General features: G+C 38.4%; 1 protein-coding gene across 7 annotated transcripts in view; it reads right to left on the bottom strand.

Moving 5' to 3' along the window:
* Positions 1-26,172, bottom strand: part of prkcaa (protein kinase C, alpha, a) — a 173,527-nt gene that overhangs the window by 55,744 nt on the left and 91,611 nt on the right. For all 7 annotated transcript variants that reach the window (XM_036144901.1, XM_021322381.2, XM_036144902.1 and 4 more), the window contains exons 4-8: positions 22,576-22,687; positions 18,262-18,390; positions 3,513-3,669; positions 3,189-3,323; positions 728-821 (exon numbers count right to left, since the gene is read on the bottom strand). In XM_036144901.1, the coding sequence (XP_036000794.1) occupies positions 728-821; positions 3,189-3,323; positions 3,513-3,669; positions 18,262-18,390; positions 22,576-22,687 (627 nt within the window). The remainder of the gene's footprint in view (positions 1-727; positions 822-3,188; positions 3,324-3,512; positions 3,670-18,261; positions 18,391-22,575; positions 22,688-26,172) is intronic.

The raw sequence follows: 26,172 nt of genomic DNA, 5'->3' as shown, positions 1-26,172 counted from the left end.
CGTTTTTAAGGAAAATGAATTTGTGAGTTGAGCAGCAGAGCTGAGTATGTGGGTTCCACCCATGAAAAAAACGGGTGTGGGTGCGATATCCCTCAATGGAAAAACAAGGGTTGTCCTCATTGGAGGCAATCTCAATGTAAAGATAACAAAATGAGATTTTGCAGCCAGTGGTAATTCAATATTTCAGTCCTAACCTCAATCCTAACAAAAACGTCTGGGCTCAGTTTGGGTGTGCAGTTCATACCAGTGGGACCAATATGTCCACTTTTTCCAGCTTGGGACAATTGCTGGGTGAAGACTGAGACGCCACCCCACACCAGTGTGGGACCAAACCAGAGATCAGCAAGAGCAGGAGTGTTGTTCTCCTACATACTACTGAGGCTTCAGTTTGTTAAATAAATAAATTGCCAACATGACCAAATCCTATGAACACCAAACAAGAATCAAAAGCAGCAGAATAATCTGTTCGGTATTGGTTGCTCAACCCACAAATGCATGTTCCTTATAAATAATCAAACTAACTTAAATTTCCTTACTTTCTAAATAATATGCTAATTACAAATTACATGTATACTATGCAACAGATAGGTAATAGTTATGTAGTTATGTGGACAAAAATAATTACAAGTCAAAGGACAGAGACATTGGCTTGAATAATATAAACACACTCAACATACAAACAACCAACAAGAAAAGTGAGGGTTGATTATTTCAGTGCAATCCTCACCTCAAATTTCTGCCTCAGTTCCTCATTACCATCATCCTCCTCTGAGATGGGAACATTGTAGTACTCCCCTTCCTCCTGACATAACAGCTTGTACCTAAAAAAAAGTAGAAGCATGGAGGAAAAGCAAAGAGGAGGGACACGTGCGTTGGAAACGCAAAGGAAACAATTGTGAGATTAAAACATCAGCAGCAGGACGCTTTATCTACTAGTCTTTTTTTTTTGTCCTTCCTCTAATCAACTCCTCCATTGAATTGCAGTTCCTTTGTTTCACAATAATTAATCAGAAAACAGCAGTTTCGATGCAAATCAAACCAGATGCAAACATAACTTTTAGTAAAAGGGAATATTGCACTACCAGAGGTCTGTTATGGCAAAACTTCTCTTGATCACAATTTTATTTGGACACAAAGGGAAGATTTGCAACCAGTGCCGAACTTTAGGTGTTGAAATTATTTATTAATGTCACATATTAAACCAAATATTTAAATAGCGGTCACCACCAGCTCTGAAACCTTGCTAGGGTCTTCCTGCATCGAGCTTGCATGTCCTATTTGGGCATATGTGGGTTCTCTCTGGGTTACTGTGGCTTCCTCCCACATGTTAACAGGTCTTCTAAATTGTCCTTCGGTATAAGTGTGTGCATGCATTGTTTTTTTTTTTCCCGTTTGTCTCTATGTTGCCTTGTGATGGACTGGTGACCTGTCCAGGGCATACCTTGTCTCTTGACTTTACACCAGAATAGATTAACGTGGTACCTTCAAGCAACTGTAAATTATACCCAGGGATTAACTAGACTTTTGGAGGTTCGATATATCACACAAAGAAGCGGTGCTCCTGAGGTGTTGCGGAGGCGTTGCCTTAAAATAAATCCACAGATCTGCCTCCAAATAATCAAAACGCTGTATGTATTTCTGCATTCAGACAGGTAAATGTATGCACACGGATGCCATGTTTAGAGGCAGCATGGATGCATCCCTGTTTGGTGGAGCAGAAAGCTCTCTGTGAAGTCCCGTTACTGAAATTACACTAGAGGCCCAAACAATGACAACTGTCCATGGCGCCACGCGGCATGTATGAAACACCGTGATCAGCTTGTTTTGTCCTTTTCTTCTACGCTGTTTTTAGTTGTGTTATTAGAATAAAACGGATCTTTGAGAAAGAGACGGAAGGCAGGGCTTTCTGCTGTTTGCTGTTGTTCTTAGGACCTGTGGTAAAGAATATGTGTGTTGAGCAAATACAGCAAGATGTGAAGTTAGAGGCGTTTTAGACAAAGCTGTTTGGATCACGCAGGTGATGCAGGAGCTTTGGAGGAGCGGCTCGTGGTGTGGGAAGATATTGAGTGATTCTAAACTGGCAACTTGTGGAGGTCCAACATGTCCCACAAGAAAGCAGTGTTCCTGGTGTGTTGCCTTAAAATACATCCACAGATCTGTCTCCAATTAACTCAAAGGTCATCGTCATCTGGGTTTTCCCAAGTTGTTTTAGAGGGATAGTAAGATCAGTTCATGCAAAAGTCTAAATTTAAAGAAAGTACTCTGTGGTTTTGGCAGATAGAAAAAACTTTGATAATCCCAACTGACCTGAAGCAGGAAGCGTTTAGTAAAGGGCTGCCCAACTCGAGAGCTACTATCCTAAGTTGCCAGTTCTCGAACACTGAAGTTGGGCATCCCTGTTTTATACTGATTTTATGTCTAAGTAAATAGAAAAGGTTACATGTCTTTTTATACAGCATATGTAAATATCTGGTTTCAACTGGAAACATACTATAGCACCTACATACAGCGGTTGTTTAATTTCTATTGTGTTTGCCTTTTGAAGGCATCACACCCCTTAAAGGTTTTTCACATTTTGTCACAAGGCAAGTGCAAACTTTCAAGTCTTTTATTGGGAATGTAAGTGACTGGCGAAAACAATGAAGCACATGCATGTGAAGTGGAAAAGGTTTTACAAATAGAAATCTTCAGTCTCTAGATGTGTAAACGCTAGTAGCGGCATACCCTAAAAAGACTTGCAGCGCTAGACGCAGGAAAAAGTTAACTACTTAAACAGAAATGCATGGAAAAAACATTTCTTCTCCTTCATTTTTCTTCTTTACAATTATGTGCTTCTCTGTGTTGGTCTGTCCCATAAAATTCAAATCGAAGTTCATGGTGTTAAAATGAAAAAGATCAGTGGATGTGAACACTTTTTATGCAAAACACTGTTTGTAATAATTTTGTAGACTGCGGCTACTTAGCCGGATTGGTTAATAAACAAAAACGACACGTCTACATAGGACGATAAAACCGATTAGTGGCACAAAAGTCACTTTCCTTAAACAATTATTCGACTTTTGTTTGCCAACTTTCTCTGAGGGTTTATTTTGTGCATGGATTTTATTGCTAAAGTATTTAAACTTCAATTCTGTTTAAATATCAGACGTCCACCTTAAATAAGAGATAATCAAGAAAGCCAACATTACCAGCCACAGACGGGAGACTTGATGAGCTCAGACACGCCAAAGGAGAGGGCTCCCATGAAGTCGTTCCGGGTGGTCCGATCCCAGTCCCACACTTCTACCGACAGCCTGCGATCTTTGTCTGTAGGCTTCAGCTTGCTGAAAACCAAATTATCATCAGAGAGGGAAAAAAACTACAGTAACATAAGTTTCACATAGCCGTCTTGAACAATCAAGTCATGTTGCATTACATGATTATTGGAGGCTTTGTTAAACTAAATATCAAACACTGAGAGGCAGCCTGACATGGGACAGAAAACGCAGAAGAAGTGGGTAAACGGTACTCACAAAGCAAAGGTCTCGTTCCATTTGGGGTTGAGGTTGGCGCGGATTGTTTTGGTCTTCTGCTTGGTCTCATTTTTAGGATCTGGTGTGAGCTTGAGTTTGACATACGGATCAGACAGGCCATTGGGGTCCATGGGAATGAGGTTTTTGCCTTCCCCAACTGAGAGAGATGAAAACGAGGAAGAATTTTTAACCCGGCGGCCAAGACTTAGACAAGATGGGATGGAACAGATACAAAGATCCAGACAGAAGATTACACGCACTCACCATAGGCATTGATGCTAATTATTTGGGGGGGATTTATTAATGATTTAGTTGAACTCTTTGCCAGGGATGGATTTAACTTCAATAATTCAAGTAAAAAAGAATAGGGTGCTGGACTTTACCCCTTACTTCTAGTTATCGGAGCACTTCTGGCCTGTTTCTGGCTGGATATTTGACAACTATTACTGATGGTACTGGATGAGTTAATGGTAAATTGGTTGGTTTCCTGGCAAGGGCCCGGCTTCTAAGCATGCTCCGCATATTTTCAAGAAGTTTATGTTTTGGTCATTTAAAAAGGACATTGCAAAAATCTGTTTAATTCATTCCAAAACAAGCTATGAATTCTTACTTTTTTGGATAATTTTCTTGTTGGGACAGCCAACGTTAACCTGCTGCTGATTGGAGGCAGTTTTGGAGGTACTCCTCATTCTCCTTTATTTCATTCACTTTGCGTAACGGACGAGTAACTCTGCCAGTTCTCTATGTCTCTAGGTTTTAATGCCTTACCTTAACTATTGCAAACATACTTGTCAGTTTGAGCAAATTAGCTTAATCTTTTTCTTATCTGACTGAAAAAACTTTTTTCCATATGGAATTACATTTGTCCGTGTGAGTAACTGTAAATTTGGTGATAGTTTGATGGGAAAATCTATAGGGCAGGGGATACTTTATCGGCTCGCAGCATATCTGCATATCTGTCCAAAATGTGCTTTATTGTAGACAGTGACAGTGCTTTTAAGCTGTTCATGGTAGGCTTGATCCGTGGTGCTTGGTTCTTTTTCAGACTCTTAACTAATTTTATGACTTCTGCGAGGGTAAGCTTGATTCAAACTGATTGAAACTTGAAAACAATTGATTGCTATTAGGGACAATGAACACAAACACACATCAAAAATGGTGTTGGAATGGAGAGAGCAGGTCAGGCTAATTTTAAGTTCATCAGAAGTGCTAACAGTAAAAGCCAGGTTTAAGCCAATAAGCCAACCAATTTAAATTAATTCTCATTCTGATTTGCAACTCTGTAAATGAGGAATAACCAAATATTAGTGAGGATGTATGAATATATTTTAAGCTGTGTGCATTATTTTTAACCAATGTTGATTACAGAAAATTAATAACAGATTGAAACTTGAGTTTATTTTATTTTTTTTACAATTTCTGAAGTTGTATTATGCAGTCCACCGAGGAAAGAATGGTTCCTAAATAAATCCATAAAAACCTAAAATGAACATAACATTTATAATAATAAGTGTATGTAAACATCTCAGCAGAAGACTGTAACCTGTGAGACTTCATCATAAGTAAGCATTATAAAACAAGCACTTATTTTATTTGCCAACCAACCATTCTTCCTTCCTCATCCACACGGACATCCTGTTTAATGTTTAGCTTCAGAATACAGTTCGGTCATGTCAGGGAGGGGGGGACACACACAACTTAAATCAACAGTTGAACATCTGCAGAATGGAGTCCAAAGATTCAGGATTAAACAACAAGCTGCAGCATATGAGGATTATTTCTCTGCATCTGAGACAAAAAGGGCCCAAATGCAGGTGGTATTATGAGAACAGTGAGTCAGACCCACAAGCTGTGTCATGCCTAAGTAGGCGAAGCCTCTCGTCTTGTCTTCCCATATGTAGTTATTAAGTAAACAAGGGTACACCAGGGACATTAGCGCTCCATTAGCGCTGAGATTTGGAGTCCTGCCAGACATGCACTACGCCACAGTGCACACAGATATCTGCATCCAGCCAGGTATATGCATACACACAGATGCTATGTTTATCGACACACAGTGCACCCGGGTTCCCTGCAGAGATGGCATGAATGCATGCCTGCTTGGTGGAACCACCAGCCCTTGAGGTTGCAGAAACCTCTTAGTGAAGTCCTGTTACTCATAATACACTAGAGGCCCAAATCATGACAATTGGACAAGGATGGTCTGAGAACCTCCGGATTTTAGTCTGAACGCTATAATTTAAAGACAAGTTTAAAAAAAGGTAATCAGAAATATCACCTGAGTCTTAAAGAAGAACATTCAGAGACAAATTTGATAAGTTTTCAATCAGGGGCAACATGATAAAATAGTGTTATTCTTTGCTTTACTCTCTGTTCAGTTGTGTTAATAAAATACAAGGGATCTTTGAAAAAGAAACAGTGTGAACGCCCATCTGCTGTTTGCTTTTGTTCTTAGGACCTGATGTGAAGAATATGTGTTGAGCAAATATAGCAAGACGTTAAGTTAGAGGAGTGTTAGAGAAAGCTGCTGCAGAGAGCACACACATGTTTGGATCACGCAGGTGATGCAAGAGGTTTGGAGGAGCGGCTCGAGGTGTAGGAAGATATTGAGCGATTCTAAACTGGCAACGCTCTGCTTTCTGAGCAGTCCAGAGGAAAGATGTTGAGCCGACGCTGCGGTTGCCCAGATTCTAAACGAGGAATTGGCTTATTTCTTGGAAACCAAAAACTTACAGTTAGCTGCTTCCAATTCAGTTAATCACGTTCTGTTTCATATTAAATGAAAAAGTAAAATCAATTAAAATGTAAATCTAATCCTTTTAGAGCCATGAAATCTAAACAAGTATGAAAGAGTTGGCCTACTTTTTCAGAAAAAACAATTGCAATTTCAAAAGGCACAAACATATATGATGATAACAACAACAATGAACATTAGTTTACAAAGAAAGGTGATTCTTCTCTTGGAAAAAATATAGGTTTTAATGGAAATAAGTTGACTAAATATGCTTGTTCTGATTTGCAACACAGAGATCCTCCACAAAGGAAAAGTGGATCAATATTGTAAAAACAAATAGGTGAGGAAGACTAATTTGTCCTCACCCACCACATCATATCTGGTCAAAAAGTTTTAAAAGCTTACAATCCTGAATCTTAGGGGAAGGCCCAACCTTAAGCCTAAAGATAATCACTAGAGAACCACAGTAAATAAATATTTATCCACTGCAGCAGAAAGCTCTAATCAAGTCAGCAACCAGAATACAACAAGTTTTGTGCGTGAGCATAAAGTTTTTCAGAACATAACATGTGTATTTATATACATGCACTTTTATCTATATAGATATGAACCTTGAAAAAAAACACATGGTTGACCAAAATGTTTCACAGCATGTAAAATACAGACAAAACAACTAAAATCCCCAAAACACTCAACTCGCACACAAAAATTCTCTATGAACAATATAATGAATCAAAGACTCACATTGTGATAAAAGCCAAAGAGTGAAGGTGTGGTTTTTTTTATGTGACATTTAAAAATATCACCTGAGGGAGCTTGTCTCGTTAACAGAGGCAGCTCATTCCAGAGGTTCAGGGTCACAACACAAAACGTACGATCACCTTCATTACCACGGCTTTCACTTTTTATGTCAGTAGGAAACATCTGCTGACATCTACAGATCACGCCATCATGTGGAATCAAATACCAAACATTCCTTCAGGATGTTGAACCACAATAGTTAGAGAGAACAACAAGCGGCGTTTTCTCACCCAAATGTACGGCAGATTGTCTCTCAGTATTTTGAATTTAGTTTTAAACCAAAATGCGTCATATTATCTCGGACTTTTTGGGCCAAAATTAACAGTAAGTAAAATAACAGTGAAACAGACTGATTGTACAAAAGTAACATTTTCAGCTGTTTCCGTTGACTGCTGCTGTTTTAGCTGCCTTCATCTGGCTTATGTTTTGACTTTGATCTTTTCTTACATAATTTCTCAACTTCAGAGATGGACATAAATAAAACTAAATGGCCTAAATACTACTGAAAAGGGAAAAAAATGCAAAAACATTATAGTATTTGCTCAGCAACACTACGACCGTTTCTAGTACATAAGAACTGATTTCTTATTAGATTTTAGATCTTGCAGGAATTTCATTAACATGAATGGAATCACATGATAAAATTGTATTAGAAATTATTTCAACTAAAGGAAAATAAAGGAGTGCTGAAAAGGTTTTAATAACTCTACAGACTGAGTGACCAAATGAACTTTAACTGTCTTATAATCAGAACATTTTGGGTCTATTTACGCATAGGAGAAGTAGCTCTGGGAGTTCCTAATTATTGTGTTTCCAGTAATCACCAGTAGGGGGTCTTCTAGACTACATAACTCAGCTCGGATGACAGAGAGGATTGACTTTCTGGGATAATAAACCAAAGAAAGTGTATTTGTGGGAGCGTGTAAAAAATACTATGTTCTATCTGCTGTGTTTCACAGAGAAAACTGATCAATTTTGCAGTTTTAAAGTCTGGATATCCACCTCCCCATCACTTTGCCTGCTGAGCCTCTCTTTTAAACCAATTACTCTAAATTACTGTAAAAGCTCTTAGATTTCCTATAACTACTGACTCTGCATAAGAAATCCAATCTGCTTTTAGCGAGAGCTATACATACCCTTCTGCATTTTTTTTTTTTTTTTACTGTAAGCCCTATTCATTTTTCTGATTAAGAAAATGCATCACTCAAGTTTCATCTGCAGAAAAAAAACGTGCAAATAAAAAAAGATGCATAAATACTGCTGTTCTTAGGAAGACAGACCATTAGAAAATGCAAATATGGGAAAGTGCTGAGGAGATGAAAGGTGTGGGCATGTGTTGAAAATATGTGCAGGCTGAGTGCACAAGCTGAGAGGAGAGAGCTGAGGCAGGAAAACACAGTGGGAATACCAACGGCATGACTTCTGGGAGTCTGGCAGCAGAAGTCCCACAGCAACAAAGTTCAGCTGTTCCCCTGAACTCCATGGAGACACTGTGAAAAGAGAGTCTGTCCGTCTGTGTATCTATCTGTTAGTATAACAGATAAAAGATGCCACATCTGGCCTTATGTCCCACCGTGCTCCCCGGATTGTTCCTGTAATGTTTCAACGCATTGTCTTAAAGGTGAAACATGTGAAAATTAATCTGTGAACCTTTAAGGAAGGTTCTAATCTACCACAAGATCAAGATGATGATTCTGGTAATGAACTAATCCCCGAGGGCGTATACATTCTTTAAAGGCTGTATTTACACTGTGGAAGTATTTACGCACAGACGAAAGGCCTTGTTTTCAGATGACACTGCCTCATAAATGTCAGCTACACTGGCTCTCAGAAGCGTACACTTCCTTGGAAATATACCAGGTCATTATAAATAACTTCAAAGCATTTTCTACAAATAATGTGACGTGTATCATGTAAAATTTAAACGAAGAAGGAAATCTTATAGAAGGGGAAAAAAAAGGCTGCAAAACCTAGAATCACAGGATCATACATAAATGTGCACAACCTTTAACTATTACTCTGTAGAAACAGTTTCTTATTTGCCCACTAAACTTAGCAAATGTTCTTCAAAACAACCAACAAATTTTGTTCTTGGCTCTGTCTAGGCTGTTCCAAAACTTTCATCTGCCATTGTTTTATTGAATCTGATGGATGAATGGACTCACAAGGATGCTGATAAATTAAAATCTTGCCCCATCTTCAGTTTGACCAGGTCACCCTCTACCACCAGGCTTCGCAAGAATTTAGCCAGGCTTGGATCTTTTGACTTGGGATAAAATGCTTCTGTTTGGTAACCCTGCTTGTTATGTCAGACATGTCAAGATTGTAGGATATTTTGGTTGCACATAGAGAACAACCAGTTAACAGAGTTTCCTCTCAGCTATCTTTAAAATAAAAGTACTTAAGAATGCCTTGAAAAAGAAGCCACCCTTCTTCCTTCATCAAACTACAAGACATTACTGTATAGGGCTGGATGATAATTCAATAACAATATATATCGATTGATAGACGTATATCGATGATAGAAAAAAAGGTCAATAAAAAGTTCAATAGAATGAAAGTATTCCTTCCTTATGCGTTTTAGCCATGTAAGTTAATATTACAGTCATTACATCCTTCCAACCAATCACAAACGCGGACCCGGAAAGCTCTGTCACCAAGCCCCGCCCCCTTCAAAGAGGTCAGAGAGTGCACACTTTTTTTTTCCTTTTTCTTTTTTACATGCAATTTTGGTAAAAAGTTGGTTGAACAAAGGTTTGAGTTTTAATACAGTGTTTGTGTGTTCTGTACCTAAAAATAGGTTGCTAAGCAACAGCATAAAATGGCCATGTAAAATATATATTCTGAATTTGTTGATATTTATCAATATCGATCCAAAATGATTTCTATTTTATCAATATGCTTGTTTTCTATATGGTCCAGCCTTACTACCGGACTAATTTCTTAATGCTTGTGTGCTACCATAATATATTTTCTCAGCAATGCATTATTATCAAATCGCTGAAACCGTGTAGTTGTACAGCGTAAGTGCTAACTACTGAACATTTAAAGCTCTGCAGTTGAAAAGATTCTGGCTCTGGTTTCATCTCAAGTGGCATCAGCTGCGTCATTGTAACTCTGACTCATTGGAGAAAAATCTAATAACTGAAATTTTAAGTGAATTTTTCTCTTGGCAAGAGACTGTTGGATTCTGTGCAAATTGAATTAGACGCCACAAAGAAATGGAAATTACAGCAAAGAAAGGCCGCCGAGTTGATGCAAGCATCCCTCCAAATACTGGACAGGGATCATCATAGGCGGACCGCATTCAAACACCAGGACGGAGCTTTTATGCAATCGCAAATTATATTTGGACTCAGGCAGTAACTCTAGACCTAAATTGTAGTTATTATTTTATCAGGATTGCATTATTATAGCTGAGTTACTGATTTGATCGTGAAGACGTGTACGGCAGACATTGTATTTCCAAGACTCTTAGACAAAAGCTGTTTTCTATACAAATTTCCATACAAATGTAAAAAGCAGTAAGTTTGAACTTTGATATTCTCTCCCCAACAGAAACTCCAAAACCAAATTAAATCTTCCATCTTCAAGTGTAGCAGCATTTTTACCTTCTATTTTGTGAGTTTTGTGATTGGCCAGGGCTTTTCAGTAACAATTCACCACGGAAATCACCAATCTAAACACAAAATAGCAAATTAATCTTCCTTCCTGAACTTCGCATGGCAAAGTAGGTTGACAATAAAAAGTAGAGCTGCGCCAAGAAACCGGCTAGTGACTGGAAATCGGATTATTTAATTCTCGATCAAACCTGACTGGGTATCGGCCAGGTCATTTCTATTTTGAATCTGTTAATGCACCGTCCATAAACTCTACAAGGTTACCAGATTATATTGGTACCCTTTACTGTGGAAATTGTTAATAAGTGTGATGCAATCTGTGAAATGTTTAAGACTAAAGTTAGAGGAAGAACAAAAGGTGTACAAAGCTTCTGGAAAAAGTTAATCTATTTTTTACGGAGCTAGTTATCCATGCTGCCACACCTGAGGGTTAGACAACAGCAGGTAACATGAAGCTGAGCATATTCATATGTATATATATATATACATAGATAGATAGATAGATAGATAGATAGATAGATAGACAGACAGACAGACAGACAGACAGACAGACAGACAGACAGACAGACAGACAGATGGATATTTTATTTAACTGCAGGTCTAACGGTTTCTGCTCTCATTCACTCAAGGGGGAACCCCTCTATAGGGTTAAACTATAAAATCTGGGTTCCATGATCTTGCTGTATACAACCGACTAGTTAAATTATTAAATTTAAGGTGGCTTGTAGATTAAGTTTTCATTTTTTTTTCCCCTGCAAAAGTGGGTGAGTCGACAAGGGAGCAAAATGAAAATGTAATTATTAAAAGTGTCTCTCAAAAAGCCCCCAAAGGAGCAGCCAGCTCCCATGAGTTTATGTGCATGTCCTTCTATATTCAGCCAATGTGAAGAATAAATGGGAAACTAAGGGGGAGAAATGCACTCTTCCAAGTGAATAGCCCTCCCTGGGATATTGGCTGCGAATAAATGAACAATAGTGTTTCTGAAGCAAATACAAGGGTGGCTTTCTCAGCACCAACAGACAGAGGAGAGATCTGTGTAGGAATACAATGTAAACAGCGGGAAACAAACATGTCTATCCTGTCCAAGGGGGGGAAAAGAAAGCCATTTTGTCTTCTTGCGTAACTCCTTAATTCCATGTCAGGCCATCCAAATAACACAAACTCCTAAAATGTAAGTTTCTGAAAGCTTGAGGAAAATTTGGCAGTGTTTTCTGGGTGACTCATTATTTAATTTAGCTATTTGAGTGTCTGCTGCCAAAAAGGTCTGATTGTCTGTCTGTGCTGGCCTGCCTGGAGTTCCTGTATGGGGTTTAAGGACCAGCTGCTTCCCCTGGCATCCATGTCACTTCCTGCTAGACATTTTGGCTCTGGCCAGCTGACGACATGGAGACAGTCTTTGCTTGTCACCGAGTGTGTGGCCACTGAGGGTTTGGTGGTTTTTATTTTCCTCTCACTCGGAGAAATCAGGCCTCCTCTTCACTATGCAACACCCTGTGTCAAATGACTATATCCTCACATTTCAAATTTAACCTGAGAAAAGAAAGTTTATACAAAATGCTGATTCGGGGGAAACTCAAACAATATAGAGCTAATCAAAAGAGAGGGAATTGGCTTTTTTCTTTTCTTTTTAAAAAAAAATATTTTTTTTAAATATTATCTTCTGTCCAAATGTGCTCAAGTAAAACTAATTTGTTAAAGAAAATTGGACAAGACTGTACATAAAAGAACATGAGTCATTAACCACCTTAAGCAAAAGGGATTTTTTTTCCCATTAGAGCTCATTTGAATCTACTTCAGTTGAGTTAAACAGGGAACGAAATCTCTTTCTTTGAAGCCAAATCAAATTATCATTGGTATTTCAAGGAGCTTTCATCTCAGGTGACCTATTAATCTTTTAAATAAATGAGAGGGATTTGGATTTGTGCAAAATGCTTCTTCACTTTGTTTAGCCAGTGGAGCCTGGGAACTTTCTATCATGCATAGACCTAACAGGTTACTAATTACAGTGGCTCACAAATGCCTTTTTTTCTCAATTGAAATTAGTTCTAGGCTTTGACTATGCATTTTTAACACATGAATTTGATTTAAACAATTGCAACTGTAGCTCTGGTTGTATTGTTATGTGTTGTTCACTTGCTAGAAGGTAAATGCTTACTGTCCACTCTGACTAGCTCAACTGCCTCAACAGCGGTTTTGTTTCTTGTTCCTTGGCCTTCTCAGAACCGCTGTGTTTATTCTGATGTTAAACTGCAGCAGGTATTAATCCAGTGACTCGTGAAGGCAATTGGTTGCACCAGATTTTCTTTAGGGGTATCAGAGTAAACGACGGAGGAAACACTTCTCAGATTTTTACTTGGGGAAAAAAAATGCAAAGAGTCATGCATCCTTTCGTAACGCCTGTAAATTATGCTCTGCTTCCTGCTCGTCTATCATATGAAATTCCAATGAGTTACAGTAAAGTCTGTAGTTGTAATGTGACAAAATGTGAAAAAGTTCAAGTTGTGGGAATACTTTTGCAATACGCCAAACCCATTTCATACTGGAATTTCTGTAAAAAATTGTTTACTGAATAGTTAATCTGACCCAACTAAAAGGGACTCCCTTTGCCATCATTTATTGCCCACAGTAACCAATTTTAACCCCATTATCGGCATGACCTTTGAGAAAATATATAAAGACTAAAGCAGCGAGTCCCGGCACGTCCCAATAAATGGATTGCAGTTGTGTTGTAAAAACGATACGCGATATGAAGTCTTCTCCTTCCCTGTCATCCACTAGACTTTCTTGCCACGCTGCATCTCCATGTAACACAATTCTGTTGGCAGGCCCGTCTGCAAGACATCCACAGCAGCTAATGAAATCTGAAATGCAATCTGGCCTGAGTGGGCTGCAGGCTGGTACAGCAGTTCTACACACAAACACCTACACACAGACACAAGACAGAAAACACATGAACAGGCCAGCATGCATGAGTTCACATCAGGAATACGACTCGCCACAGATCCTCAATAATCAGTTGGTTTTGCACTAAACAAACATGATGTAGGTGATAATAGTGGTTTCCCCCTAACCGACGCACACATGCAGGATCCCGTGTACTTTCACACTTCTATGTGCTGCACACATGCAGCTGTGAAATAATCATGGCTCTTTGTGAATGGCGTACACACAGTGTTCTAGGCTTGGAAATGTTCTTAACCTCGATCTTTTCAAAAGGACGACACAGCTTAAATCAGATATTTACATGCACTATATAAAAAAGACGTGACCTTTTTTCTATGATCTTTTTATAATATCCCTTTCTGTTTTTAAGGTACAATTTTTTTTTTATTTGGTTAATGCCAGAGTGAATGAAGAGAGATTTTTGTATTACATTTGTAAGAATGAGGATCTGTGGATGTATTTAACTGTATTAAAAAACAACAACAACAACAACATATGTATATATATACATACATACATATGTATGTATGTATGTATGTATGTATGTATGTATGTATGTATGTATGTATGTATATATATATATATATATATATATATATATATATATATATATATATATATGTATGTGTGTGTGTGTGTGTGTGTGTGTGTATGTATGTATGTATGTATATACACAAAACAAAACACAAAAAACCCTTTACAAGATTTTTTTTTTCTTATAACTAACTATAACTATTCTATAAGTATAACAAATTTTAAAACCCAGGGGTGGATGTATTAGCAAGCACACAGGGATATCAGGACATAAACCACCTGTTATGAAGATTCCTATCAAGTGTCTGACCCTTCAAGGCATGAACATCCACAACAGAGTCTCTGGTGCCTGGAAATGTTTGCTGTTGTCTTTTTGTTTTTCTGGTCCTGAGGGTGTGTGATTTAATCAATAAACGATCTGGTACTTTGGAAGTAAGGTCAACCAAGAACCCTCCAGGTCAAAATGGTTCAGGGCCACGATTGCAGAGCGCCTCAACACAATATCTGGCTTTGGAAGGCAAATTTGTCACCAGGAAAGGAAGGTAACCAGTCAGGTTTTGCTTGATCTGATGCAGCATTTGCATGTTTGACCTAATGTCAAAATCTACAAAGCTGTCGACAGTCATGGGGGGGTTTCCAGCATATTACTGCGATGTGAAAAGATGTTTTGTTTCATACAGTTTAGCAGACTTTGACAATACTCAACCCCCCAAAAAATTGCTTTCCAACATAGGACTAGCTGACTAGGATACACAAACTGGGTTTGTAATGTTTAATCTTCAAAAAAGAGCTATTAAAACAATACATGAAGCCTCCCACACTAAATCTATAAATGCCCTTTTTATATATGCCAGATCAATAAAGGCACTGAGGTACCGAATACCTTTCTTTTTTTCCAACCTCAATTAGTTGTTTCCTAACATTCAGTGTAAGCCGTGATCATACACCATTTGCCCTGTCTCCTCAGAAGATAATTTGATCTGTCAGTGAGGTTCAGTGCCAGGGCCCTGCAATGCACTGACCCCTGTCTGCCAGTTAATTGAATGATAATGTGCGCTTGCCGTCAGCTCCATGCCATTCCTATTGTTCAAGGCAAATGTGCTAATGCACTATCATTACAGCAGGCTGATCTGCAGCCTCCCTTAAAAATACAAAGCAAAATGGCTTCCTTCAGACAAGAAAACATACAGACTCGTAGATGATTCTGCAGGAACCATGATGCAGAGCAAAACTCCTGTAACCCCCCAGAGCGCAAGTAACAAAACATTTCTATTTTCTTTTTTGTGGGGTTTTATGTTTGTTTTTGTTTTTTTTACCCTCTTTAATGTGAGAAATTAGAACAGCAAAACAAAAACATTAATCTAATTATGCTCAAATTGATCAGATTAACCACAGCAGCCAATCCGAGGGCACAGGCTCTCAGAGGATTACTCATTGATGTTTGTAAAATCAACAATTTAACAGGAATTCATTCATGAGCCCTTCCACTTCCTGTGACCATATGCATGAACTGTATGAGAACTGAAAGCATGGAACATGAGAAGAAAAAAAAAACACAAATAAAAACAGACAACTTAATGAACTGTTGTGGGTTGGCGATTCAAAATACTAAATTGCAAAACAGCTTGATATGTCTCCTGTTTCAATTTCCTGTTGTTATTCTATTTATTTCATGTGCATTTATTTCATCTCGCTGACGTGACATAGATTGTGTAACAGGAATAAGTCCGCAAATCCTTATCACAATCAGGCATAGATGCGATTTGCATTTCACTTGTTAACACAATGTAAAACCCCTCCAAGGTTTTCAAAAGACACAGCAGAATCTTACATAACCATTCCTTTGACTTCTTAAAAAAAATGGCATTAATAATGCCTCGCTAAATCCTTTAATAAGCTCTGTAGGTGTTTTGTTTAAAAACCACAGGCATCAGTAACTGAACAGACTTAGACAGATATGATCACACAGAACAGCCTTTTAATGAAAAGACTTTTGATTACAGAGCAGTGACAGCTCTTTTGAGAAGAGAACCCAGATTCTGATTTTGGGGTAATTATTATAAGACAGAAATTAAGGAACGCACCAAGAAATCCTCTGGTGTCCCAAAAGCCAGCTAGCAGAAGGGACTGTTCAGAAAATACACCATCTGCTGTGGTGTTTATCACAGTTTATCACATTAAGTCAGGGGAAGTTCAAGTCTTTATGCATTAAAGAAAACACGAAAACATTGTTAAGGTCACATCAGACATATACTTACATCTGTTCTGTTATTAAATAACTAAGGCGCTATAGTGTGCACTTATAATCTCAAATGTTGTGATACTAAGAGACATGAGGCAACATCTAATGATGGGGTCACCCACACTGCAAAAACGGAAGTAAGAATAAGTAGAAATGTTCTTAAAATTTGTGTTTTTGTCCTAGATTTGAGCAGGTAAATATGATTATCTGCCAATGGAATGAGTATTTTGACCCCTAAAATAAGCTAATTAGACATCCTGCACTTGAAATAAGATGATGGAGGTAAATTGTTCCTATTTTAAGTGCAGAAATCTTCTTCTATTGGCAGATCATCTTATTTACCTGCTCAAATCAAGGAAAAATACACAAGTTTTAAGAACATTTTACTTATTTTTAGATCTGTTTTTGCAGTGCAGGTGTATTTTTCAACAAAAATCGGACACATTTACATATATTTCTTCAATAATTGGTCAAATCTTTTTCCGAATCAATGAAAGGTCACAATTACCACAACACTCTTCAGTGCAGAAGTTGTTATTGGGGGAACAAGCCAAGTGAAGTGTTCATATATACAACAGGAAGCACCAAAGGTGGAGGAAAGCCATTAAAAAGGTAAGTGTTTTTTTTAATATAAGATATATTTGTTGTTAATTCATTCATTCATTGCTGCCTTCACTAAGGGTGATTTGCAATGTTAATATAAGATGTCCAAGATGGTTTATAATGTCAGCTCCGCAATACTTCTTTAATTGTTTTGAACGGGTAAAGCCTATTTTCAAATATACATGTTGGCATGTCCCCTTCCCTCCTAAAATACATAAGCAAAGATTACTCAAACAGGAAGCTTCTACTAAGCTCTTAAAAAGAGAAATTTAAATCAGCAGGTTAGAGCTTTTACAAGACCTAAAGATCACTAACCTTGTCTGCAAGCTGACTTCTCTTGTTATTTATAAAAGGCGCCACACCTTCAGAATGAAGTTTATTTTTTTAAAACCAAACTTAGGTAGGTGGGCAATAGGTCTCGCTTCGCCCATTCGGCTCGGAAAGTTCTGCTGAAAGATCCTCCTTTCCCCTGAGAGGATACGATGGGAGCAGGCCCAGATTGATTATGTGCAGAATGGAAAGGGCTCCACTTTTTTTGCCATAGATTTAGAGAATCTTCAACACCTATAAACATTTCAAGCACTCAGTTTGCTTTGCCTTGGTGATTCTGTTATATCAGCATCACTATGTAACACAAAGCAAGTTGTGGTGGTTTAAAAAAAAAAAAAGAATAACAAGCAGGGCCCACACAGAAGAGCACACACTTCAGCAGAGACAAATATTTAAGTCGGGGATTAGCTTTCAGTTGAGGCACAACTTGAATGTGTGCCTTCCAGCAGAATGTTTACCAGGAGAAGCTCAATTGATTTGTATTACACAGTGTGTGTGTGTGTGTGTGTGTGTGTGTGTGTGTGTGTGTGTGTGTGTGTGTGTGTGTGTGTGTGTGTGTGTGTGTGTGTGTGTGTGTGTGTGTGGTTGTTAGAGTTAGTTTCACTCCAAACAACCAAAAAGGTTTAAGGCAGAGTTAATGATAAGGAAACTGTAATTCAGGTCATTGGAGGCATGGGATCAATTCTTCATGTGTTTGCGAGATCAAACAAACAGGAACTTAAAACAAAAAAGAGTAAAGGGTCAAAATCCATCCGAGTTCACAAATTAAACTGAAAAAAAAAAAAGTCCAAAAGCCTCTAAGTCCTAACATTAGTCCACTAAACATGTCTCACATGCCCAAGCAACAAGCATATTTTGAAACCATCCGAATGCATTATATTTGCTATTAAAGCCCATTTAATTCGCTGAGTGCTAAAAGAGAGGGAGGGTTATGAGCCCTACCTGTGACCTCCAGCTTATCCCCGCTGACCTCACATTTGAGGAAAAGACGGCCTCTTCTTTCGGTGTAATCCGTCCCGCAGAGGCTGGGCACGTTCATGACACACTGATTGTGAACATTCATGTCGCAGGCTGGTGGGACACAGAGGAAACGAGGATGTCAGGAAACATAATTTACACGCCAGACATCTGACTAAGAAAAAACACCCAAACCAATAAACCAACCAACCTTTAGAAATTACATATATATCAACATTGCTCTGGTCTTCTAATAAATAAGGAAAGGAATAAAACTGGGTTGGCTAACCCAACACCAATTCTAAAAAGCAATCTGCTCATGTGTGTAACTTTTAATTTGTTGCATGTTTCAACGCAGTAATTTGTTTTGAAGCAAACGCAGATCTATTGTACCCATCTCTGCACCTCGTTCTGCTAACATATTTTAATCTCGACGAATAAAAGAAAAGGATTGTTTTTGGGGGAAGCTGTGTGAGCGAGAGGAGATAACAAGGTTACAACCCAAATTCATCTCTGTGATGTTGCGCTTACATATCCTGTCTGTCAGGCAGCTGAGCCCCGCCGTCAGGGATTGAGAGCGGTTACGTCATCATGTCGCCCGGTCAGTGGGTGAAAAACAATGAAAAAGGGCTCCGACAATCTCCAGTGGGACATTTTATTCCTCGTCCTCCTGTCTAATCACTAACGCCCGTGTGAGAAAAAACACTACAGGACAATTTGAGTAATGTGATCTGCTGATATACTGCAGGTACAGGTATGTGGTCAGTCTAAAGATATACTGGTTACGTTGTAAGATTAGACCTGCAAACAAAAGAGAGAAGAGATCTAAATTACCAACATTTTTCATGTATTACATGGCAGCAACCAGTGTAAGGATTACGCCACTGCTTTTCTATCGGTTACAAAAAAAAACAAAAAAACTATATGGCTTTGCATTAAGTAAAATTCAAATATATTTTATAAGATAGTTTCATTCCTTCAAGTGGATTTAGATTTAATGCAACTATTTCACAATGCTAACACTATCAGTGATGTATACCTTCCCCGTTTGTTCAAGTTGTATTTCTTATAAAGAAAAAATAAAACAAATATGATGCCTAAACCTATATAGCTTCCACTTCTAAAACACAGTGACAGTTGCAGTGAAATAAGCAGCTCATTTGGATTTCTGATATGCATTACCACATTAAACAAGTGCCACACAAAGTGCTGCACAATCTCTATTCTGAACATGCTCTGTAGTGTTAAAATGTATAACTAAAGAGAAATGCACAGTTGTCAGCTTGTGCACATTTGCTTGTATTAGTACTAGTTGTGAGTGCCTCAGCAAAAAGTAAATCCCACCGGTTTCCCTACTTTTGGCGTGCCGACTACCCAGGCAAACTGACTGCACCATTATTTTTTTCTTGTTTTGCTTTACAATGCAAATCCTTCAGAATACTACACAGGAGCATTGTGTCACCTTTTTGCAGGTCTGTCTGCTAAACTGTCTTTCCATGTAGGACGTTAAAGCGGCAGGGATAATATATTTAAAATCAAAGTTAGTTGCACATTTGAAAAATATTATTATTATTACTATCATTATTATTATTACATTATCCATGAGTGTGACTGGAGAAAAAAATCCTAGATCATTTTGCTACATGTCTGAATATCAGATAGTACCCCAGTACTGTTTTCATATTGTCTCTATTGGACTCCTCCAAACGTGTTGATGTGCCATCTTTTCTTTTGCAAAGAAACGGGGTAATATTAACGATTTTGGTCTCTGTCAGGGTCTCTTCTGTTGCCAGTTTCAAACATCCAGCGGGCCTTGAGTATGGGAACTAGGTGAGCATAAATGCACACAAACAGGAGGAACCACTTCTGTTTGAAACATTCAAAGCAAGCCAAGATAAGGAGATTTCTGTGATTAGCATGCAACCTTTAGTTTCCCTGTCAGGTCTAGTATCTAGGCAACAATATGCACAACTAATAACGTTGCTTCGCAAGTTCACAACTAAATCTGCGGGGAGAGCTGTGATTCAGTTAGTGGATCATCGCTTTATCCCGGAGGATTGTGCTCTTTTGAACCTATTGTTTAACCCTAATTTGAAACTTGACATCTCTGTTTCTGTTTACAGCCAGACAGCGGTAACTCATAGCTGCTGATCTATGTTTGATAGTGAATAATTTGCTTAGGAGCTTGGTACGACAAACCCAATAACACAAGCTTGGAGGGAGGAAAGTTGAGAGGGGATATTAATAAAGACAGCGAAGGCTTGATCTTGGACAGCAGACTCCAGAAAACATTTTAAGTGAATGTCAAGTATGATGGAGACACATCTGTCCCATCCATCCATTTTCTGACCCGCTTAATCTGTCCCTTCTTATTTTATTTAAATGTTTTTGCTTAGAAAGGGTTCACTTTCCTGTGTACAGAAGCAATAAACTTAGTCATTCGGCCTCAAAAAACAAAATTTAGAAAGAATTAATGTAGCAAACCTGCTTACTAGCTTAAAAGTGCACATTTAGGCAATAAAATGAAAACATCCTTGTTAGTACCAGGTCCTTTACATTGGGAAAATATGTGTTTAGAGAGATTTAGGTTAAAAATCTGATTTCAAAAAATATTGTTAGTAACGGTTATAAGGCTTACTATATACTTTCAGGATAGCATGAAAAACAGTGGAAAACTCATTTTTTAATAAATTAAGATACAGCAAAAACCAGATACTTACATGGTCATACTTACAATGATACATGATAACTGTTTATCTCAATGTCTGATATTAAATTTGACACAATGTTTCCTGTTTTAGGTCAATTAGGATATTCAAAATCATTTCAATCTGCTGAGTGCAACGATGATAAGTGCATTTATGTATTATTTTTTTACTTTCTTTAAATTCATAAACTGACACACATCTAGTGGTAGAATTGCATTTTAAACCGTATGACTTGGGTAGTTTTTTATTATTATTTTTGCGGTGGTGGGCGGGGGGGGGGGGTATATACTTACACAAACTTTTCACATCACTTGGAAGACCAACTCAAGTTCTAACTTTCCTGGTTTCTTAAAACAGTTACTCCAGGGCTCCTTTCTCTTGATGCCATCTATTTTATCAAGTGCCTCAGTCCCAAACAATGGCAGACAACATAATGCTGTCACTCTTCACTGTTGGGATTGTGTTCTCAAGCTTGCAACCTCCCAACTTTACCTTCTAAAAGTAATAATGATCAATGTCGCCAGAAACTCCAATTTTGACTGTGGGTATAACTCTCTTGCCAGCTTCAGCCAGCATCTTCACATTGGCTTTTGCTTTTGTTCAGAGATTGTAACAAACTTCTCATATGAAAAGCTTCAGCTCTGGGGCACAGAAACGTTTCCTTCTGATTGTTGGACACTCCCATCGTGTATATTCTTACATTTAATCAGATAAAACATGGCACCCACAGGCATCAGAAAACTGTACCCTCAGAAAAAGACTTGTAGAGGTCCACATTTCTCATGCTGATATCTTGTCTGAATTCTTTTGATGTTTCCATGTTGTCACACAAGGAAGTATTTGAGAAGATGCCTTGAAAAACATCTACAGGTGTGTCTTCATGGCAATTAGACCTTGTGTTTTAACCAATCAGAAGCTTACAAAGCTACATAATCATCCGGGAGATCTGAAATAGTTTAAAGGTTTAATATTAGTCTATTTAATTATATGAATTTAAAGAAAACAATTTATCTAAAAACAATATTCTGACACTTAGCAAACAGAAATAATGTCAGTGATCCCATGTGATCGCAAAAAGGAATAGTTTTTTTTTTCTGATTTAATTTTTAGTTGGTGAGAAAAAAATGGTTGTGTGGCTTTTTTTATGTAATTTATGTAAAAAGGTAAGTTAAAAAGTAAGTAGCAAAATGAAGTTCATAACTTATGTTTAATAATATGCTTGTCGTAATTTTATAAAGGCTTGAAATTTTACAAAGTCAAACTTGCAAAAGCTTTGTATTACGAACTTAATATGGATGTGCAGGTAGTCTCCTAACAAACAATCAGTGTAAAGCTTCAAAGCTTTTTCAATGCATGTCACAGTTAAACAAGACCAACTTTACTAACAGAACCATACATCACTAAATTGTCAACCTTTACTCCTCTGCCTATCTAATTAATCCTCATTTGCGGATCTGTGAAGCAATAGAACTCATGAAATACACATAAATATCCAAAACTTTTATATTTCAAATATATGCTAAAAGCCTGCTGCCCCTTCTTTTAAAAAATACCCAAAACAGTTTTCAGAGTTTATAACCTCTTTACTCACAATCACACTTCATGCCCTGGTGGATGAGACCATAGAGCAGAGAGCCGCAGTGATCGCAGAAGGTGGGGCTCCCATAGGTGTGGATCTTGAACTTGTGCTTTGCTCTGGGATCCTACAGGAAACAAGAGAAAATAATATTGTTGAAAAGGTTAATATTCAGTCATATTAATCAATATAATAAACCTCGCTCCCCTTATTTCAACAAAACATGTCATCCACTGTGTAATCCATCTGAGCAAATCAATTCAAAGGTAAATCATTGCATCTCCTGGAATAAAACTAATATTTGTACAGTAAAAACTAAAAGCACAATACCATAGGTATTACTCCAGAAATGTAGGCCCCAAAACCATTTGGAAGCAATTCCTCCTTCCACGGTTACACATTTCACAGAAAGAAAGACTGAAGTCTGAATGAACCGACTACATCGAACCCATCACTCTGTGGGGGATTGCAAACTGACTTGAAGTGGAAGTCAATCAATCTGTAACAGCCTTGTGGCAAATTACTGTTGAGCCGTTTTCTCTCCTTACTCCTCGACCACATCAGCAGGTGAGGAATCTGCAGCTGACGGTTTGAATTCAAAAGCACCAAAAAAAAAAGCATTTTCAATTCAGCTCACTCTCCTGACACTGTGAATCATTTATAGACTAGCTTTACAAAAGGAACGCCGGCAGATTATATCTTTTTTAGATTTACTATACCCAGTGAAGTCTCTCCAGACCAAACACAATGAATACCGTGTGACCATAATAACAATACGTTTCGGAGCTATTACATTCATAAATGGAAAAGTATGACTTCGTCTCCATTATAATGTTAGAAATTGAGGTGAATGTCTCCGGCAGCGTGTTGGTCCTTTTCAAGGGTTTGTAAATGTTCTGTGATTGTATACAGAGTTATCAAAGCCATCAAAGCTTTTCATTCATCATTTGCCTTCCGTTAACTGCTCCGGGCTTTTTGCATAAATATTTTATCAGTCAAAGTGTGAAAAAGCATTAGAGTTTAACGAACAGTGTGCAAACAAGGCAGGCCAGCAAATGAGTTCCCGGTTGCAAGAGCTTGAATGGCCTCTCTACAAAAACAAACCGTGCACTGCTATCCAGTACACTGCCTTCCAGAAGTATTCATACCCTTCGAGTTTTTTCACATTTGAGCATATTACATCCACAAACTTTTATCTGTTTTATCGGAATTTTATAGAATACACCAAGAACGAAGAGGCGCACAGTTTTGAAGTGGAAGGAAAAAGATACATGGTTTTTAGATGAAAACAAGCTAATGTAATATCTGAAAATCAATAATTAGGGTTGGGTTGGAAGGTGAATCTCTGCCCCACTCTTCGGTTTTTCGCAGTCACCTAAAAGTTTCCCATCAACTTTAAATCATATTAAATCGTCTTTCCTAAAATAAATACATTTATTTCCACAGCATGGTGGAGGCCCCACCATGTTTACTGTTGGACGCCTCTTTGCTGCTCCTCTGATTAATGGTCTCCTCAACCTGTCTGTCAGTATACTGGAGTTGGCAGCCATGTCTTCATAGCTCTTCAGTTCCGCGATACTCTTTCTATTTTTGGATGAACAGAACTCCATGAGAAGCTTCAAAGCTTGGGATATTCTTTAACAGCCTCATCCTGGTTCTATCTTGGGGGTTTCTCGGTTTTTCAGATGCAATCTGTTCACTAATCTTGCAAGTCTTTACAGATAAGCCACTACATTACCAGGAGAACTCACTAATTATGAGTCTTCTGAAGGCAATTGTTTCAGTTGAACCAAGCATAATGCAGTTTGGTTCTAACCCGATAGTTTTCAGATTTTTATTCAAAAGTTCAGACAAAAAAGTTCAGTAAACTATACATAATGTGTTACTATGTGTTGTTCTATCCCATAAAATCCCAACGAAGTACATAAAAGTTCGTAAAGCGACCAAATATGATAAATGTTCAGAAGCAGTATCGGAGGGGGGAAGGGGGGATGGGGCAGGGGGCAATAGACCCCCCCCCCCCCCCCCTCAGGTAAAATTGTGCTGTTTTCTCCCTTGTATGCGGGATATACTGTATGTTTTACCTGTGTATTTTGTTAGTCCTCATTTTATGACCAGTTTCCCAATGTTTAAGAGCCACACAATTTTACTAAATGTCACAGTTGAAGAGTTGTGCAGCAATTCAAAAAAACAGACTCAAGATCTAAATCAAGATCTAAATCAAATATAGCATGCAGTGCAACGGCAGGGTAGGTCAAAGGCAACGTGACTCTTGACAGATGACGTTGTAGTTTCACCGAGCTCCACACGGCTCCACACATCCATCTGGAATCGCTGCCATTGGGAGGGATTTCAATGCCACATAAACTGGACGAGCCAATCAGGATCACCGGACAGGATTTTCGTAGATGTGACGTATTAGAGAACCAACTGCGTGGATTCAGACAACAATGGCGGCTGACCTGACCCCGGCAAAAGCTGTCCCCGGAAATGTCCCCCATTTCAGCGTATCATGATGGAGTAAAAACGTTTAACGCAGCAAGGGATATTTACCCGGTCCTGCCGCTGTCCCGACGTAATAAAATTACCGAGCCGAACGTGGGCCTTCCCCGCCCCGTCGGCGTTGCAGATCGGGCAAAACACATCAACCCCCCGACAGAGACTCTGCGCCCGCCCGCCCGGCCATTTTGCAAAATCAGAGATGTCCTCGGTTTTCATTAGACAAATCTGGTCACCTGGTAACATTGATGCTGCTATTTTATCAATGTTGTCCAATCCACCAAATATTAATTCTTTAAAAGAACTCATGAGAACGGCTTTGAAGGCTTTTGTTAGTGGAAACGATGGTATAGCTGCCTTCTGAAATACATCTCCAATGGAGCAATCCCAGATGGATGCGTGAAGCTCGGCGGAACAAAATCCATCTGGCGAGAGTCAGGTTAGGTCAAATGTGGCTGATACAGAGGAGTGGTAACCTAGAATGCCTTCAAAAGTAGGAACTTGGTTGCTGCGGTGCCGATAAAGCGAATGAAAATTAAAAGTTTTCACTACAAAGACACACAATGGTTTGCAGTTCCGAAAATAAACAAACTGAAAGTAAGCCCCTGATTAAACAACATTTTCTGATGAAAACCAAACAGTTTGGTTGCGTTTTTGCTGTTTGATTACGCAACAACGCCAAATGTTTCCTCTGACAACAGCACATTTTGAAAACGGTTCCAGAGTGTAATGGTTCGAAAAAACCACAGAAGAAGTAAATAGAAATAACTGATAGTAGATTTCTGTTTTGGCTGCTGACTCTTGTGAATAAAAACCATGGCTATAATTTAAAATCACCTTATGCAACAGTTGAACCTCATCGTCTGTCCATAGGAAATTTTACTCGGAGGCAGAACGCATGCACATGTTGAGTTTCAAAAAAACATAGCACCAACTAGTGCCGTGGTGAGGGACCTAAACCGTTTTCACGTCTACTGTTGCTGTGTAAGCGGAGAGTGTAATTGGAACGCTGTCGTGTAAATGTGCTAACAAAAACGTACAAAAATTCCCGTTTTGAATGAATGAGACTTAATCACACCTTACTTATAATTTACTGGGCCAGCATCCATTGCC

The sequence above is a fragment of the Fundulus heteroclitus genome, chromosome 13, assembly GCF_011125445.2.
Source record: "Fundulus heteroclitus isolate FHET01 chromosome 13, MU-UCD_Fhet_4.1, whole genome shotgun sequence".
NCBI lineage: Eukaryota > Metazoa > Chordata > Actinopteri > Cyprinodontiformes > Fundulidae > Fundulus > Fundulus heteroclitus.
This window is presented reverse-complemented; position numbering and strand designations above follow the sequence as displayed.